Source organism: Gavialis gangeticus, unplaced genomic scaffold, assembly GCF_001723915.1.
Source record: "Gavialis gangeticus isolate Ggan-Ray unplaced genomic scaffold, GavGan_comp1, whole genome shotgun sequence".
Lineage (NCBI taxonomy): Eukaryota > Metazoa > Chordata > Crocodylia > Gavialidae > Gavialis > Gavialis gangeticus.
Genome location: NW_017728973.1, coordinates 450334 through 453488, shown reverse-complemented (window position 1 = coordinate 453488; position 3155 = coordinate 450334). Strand labels below are relative to the sequence as shown.

General features: G+C 48.4%; 1 protein-coding gene across 1 annotated transcript in view; it reads right to left on the bottom strand.

The window, feature by feature from the left end:
- Nucleotides 1-2915, bottom strand: part of VAT1 (vesicle amine transport 1) — a 16639-nt gene extending 13724 nt beyond the window's left edge. The window contains exons 1-4 of the mRNA XM_019505445.1: nucleotides 2682-2915; nucleotides 1958-2128; nucleotides 1751-1840; nucleotides 401-642 (exon numbers count right to left, since the gene is read on the bottom strand). Coding sequence (XP_019360990.1) covers nucleotides 401-642; nucleotides 1751-1840; nucleotides 1958-2128; nucleotides 2682-2874 — 696 coding nt within the window. The 5' untranslated portion in view covers nucleotides 2875-2915. The remainder of the gene's footprint in view (nucleotides 1-400; nucleotides 643-1750; nucleotides 1841-1957; nucleotides 2129-2681) is intronic.
- Nucleotides 2916-3155: the final 240 nt, after the last annotated feature.

Sequence of the window (3155 nt, the reverse complement as noted above, 5' to 3'; positions counted from 1 at the left end):
GTGGGCCAGAGCTCTATTGTGCTTACAGTATTTGACATAGCATATGGGAATGGAGGAGTCTCCCCAGCCCTGGCTGCAGCAGAGCAGTGCACTGTCAGACACCCAGCAGCAACTAGATATGATCAGCTGGCATTTCCCTGCTCCTCTCCCCACCCAGCCCTCAACAGCTCACCAAGACTCCTTATGTGGTCCTCCAGCCCAAATAAAATTGCCCACCCCTGCTATATGCTAGGTACAGCATCCTGCACAATAGGAGGTCATCTGTTGGGCTCTACTGTGATAGAGGAATCACAAATCCCAGAGGACAACACAGCTCTGCATAACCTAGCTTTGAGTACAAGCAGACTGGACTGCAACTCCCCGTTATGTGTGCAGCACAAGCCTGTTCCAGACTACTCACCTGCTCAAAGGGCCACACGGAGTCTATTTTGGGTTTGATTTTGCCCTGGTTGTACAGACTAACCAGCTTGGCTACAACACCAGCAATAAGGTCAGATTCTTCATCCATGTAGCCCAAGTGGTAACCACACACAGCCTTGTTATGGTGCAGGAGCTGCAGGGCATTAATGCTGAACTGGTTCCACCAGGTTTTAGCCATGGCCATAAGGTTCTTCCTCTGCCCAGTGAGCAGGTTTGCCACCCCTAGAAGATAAGAGTACCATCACAGTGAGAACTGACAGAATGCTAAATATGTGGTGCGAAGTATGCGTCACACCTGGGCTAACAACTCGGATAGTACTGGCTGCTGCACCCATGTGCACAGCAAGCAACAACTGAGGGTGACAGAGCATCAGTGTGTGTCAAACAGGGTTCTGGAGACGACAAAAAAAAAAAGGCACTCACTTTGGCCCACAGATGATTAAAGTGCAAAGCCACGATTAGAGCTGTTGCCTAGCCCTCTTCACACCGGATGTATCAAACTGAAGCTATTTGCCCTTTGGTGGCAGCTTCAGGCAGGCAAAGCTACGTGCCATGCCTGCTTGAGTCTGATGGAGATCAAGAAGTACTGCAGACATTAAATCACAGCCAGCAATGCTGGCAGAAAGGAAGCCAAACAGTGGTTTCAAGCATGGTTCACTGCAATGGTTAATTCTGCCAACAGAACTAGACAGGCTGCACAGCAAGAGGCCAATTCCAGGGGCTGGAATGCATATCAATGCAAGATTCCTGCATATTGCATTGGGGGCTGTGAGACTGCTTTGTCTGTGGGGACACAATCACACTGTTTCACTGCTGGGGAATGGAGAGATAAGTATTTAGTAGCTTCAAACCTCATCACCCACACACCCTGCAGAAGAAAAGCAAGCCTCTATTAGTGCTGTACATTAAAGTCAGGCTGAATAATGCTGCAGATCCTGTATAAGATGCATTCTACTTCACCCTGCATGCATGCCTCCCTTCTGGGAGGTAGCAATCTTTGCAAAAGGGAAGGAGGGCAACGCATGAAGCAAGTGACCCAGTGTCTTGGTGATGGGGACAGGACAGGAAGCTAGGACTACAGCCATTGAAACAATATGCGAGCTGCCTAGACCTCACCAGGAACCCAGACTTGCAGTGCATGAGGCACTTCCGATACAGGAAACTCTAGAGGTGGTAAGCATATCCTCGATGCTCTCTTGCTTCAAGGCCCTATGGTAAACCAAAATTCACCTGCAGACCTGAATCATCTTGCTCCACTACATGATCCCACTCCTTCAGACAACCTGGCCTTACCCATCAGCAGTTCAGCAGAAGCCAGCTTCTAACTTACCATAGGTTATGAGCTTGCCCATTGGTTTCAGGAGGTTAAATGCTTTGGAAGTATCTGATCCTCCCAGAGGGTCCAAGACAATGTCGACACCTGAAGAGAATTTGCACAAGGACTAGTTAGAGGTCCCTTCCATTTCTTGTGAGAAAAGCATAGAACAGGAGTAAGCGACAGACTGCAGCCAGCCTTCCCCAAACTCATGCTTTTTACCTTTTGGAGATATTTTTCGGACCTCCTCCACATAATCCATTGTCCTGTAATCAATTGGGTGAGTAACTCCACTCTCTCTGAGGGAGTCGTGCTTGGAGGCTGATGCAGTGCCAAATATGGTAACATTCTCCACCGTCTTGCAGAGCTGAATGGCTGCTGTTCCCACACCACCTGAAACAGCAAACCCAAGGGAATTAGCTTGAGCTGGTTATCAGCTATCAGGAAAATCTGAGGCACTGGGAAATACAAGTCAGTCCTCATCTGAATTAATACTTTCCCCTCCACCTCCTCCTACTCCCAACTTCCATATCATCCAGGAGTGAAGGACTTGCTTGGGTCTCACCATGTTAAATAGTAAAGTATAGTAATAAGGGGAAAACCCCTGGTCAGGTAGGTGGAGCCAAGGCTATTTTCCTTTCCCAGGTTGGAGTTGCCAGATGTCCCACAGCCCAGACAATTTCATCATGCATTATCCAACTGCTGCTGTACTTCAGACCAGGTGTTAACACCTGCTGGTGGCACAGTAGGACATTTTGCCAAACCCCACATCCACATAAATGATCTTTCAAGGCCTTTATGTGAAGCTTGTCACCCCTATCTGTACACACCCCAGCCACTTCTCCCACTCCCCCTTTCCCCCATAGTTTTACTGGCCATTCCAAAAATCAGCTTACCAAGACACTGAATACCACACACCACAGGAGCTTGCTGAGAAGCACTTTACCTGCAGCCATGTGGATGAGGACACTCTGGTTGGGTCTCAGGTTCCCAAAGTCAAAGAGAATCATATATGCAGTGATGTAGTTGACTAGAAAGGCAGCTGCTTCCTCAAAGCTCATTCCCTCGGGCATCAGGAAAGTTTGATTGGCGGGTACAGTCACTACTTCCTGCCAGAGCCCTGCCCTGGCCAGCACCATCACCTTATCACCAACCTAAAAGCAAAAGATATCAAGTGGGTCAGTGACACGCATCAGATTGGCAGAAAAAAAAGGTGACACACAACATCTTCTGTGCCCCTGGCTGCTGCCACCTAAGTGCATTTATTAGTGCACCAAGCACACATGCAACTTTACTTGTAGAATATGCCTTTAATGGACAGCTTCTTGGCTTCTGGCTGGGAAAGTTGTGGATTCTTCTCCACCACAGAACTAATATATGATGTTCCCTTGCACTCACTATGCAGGCCAGGTTTTGGGCA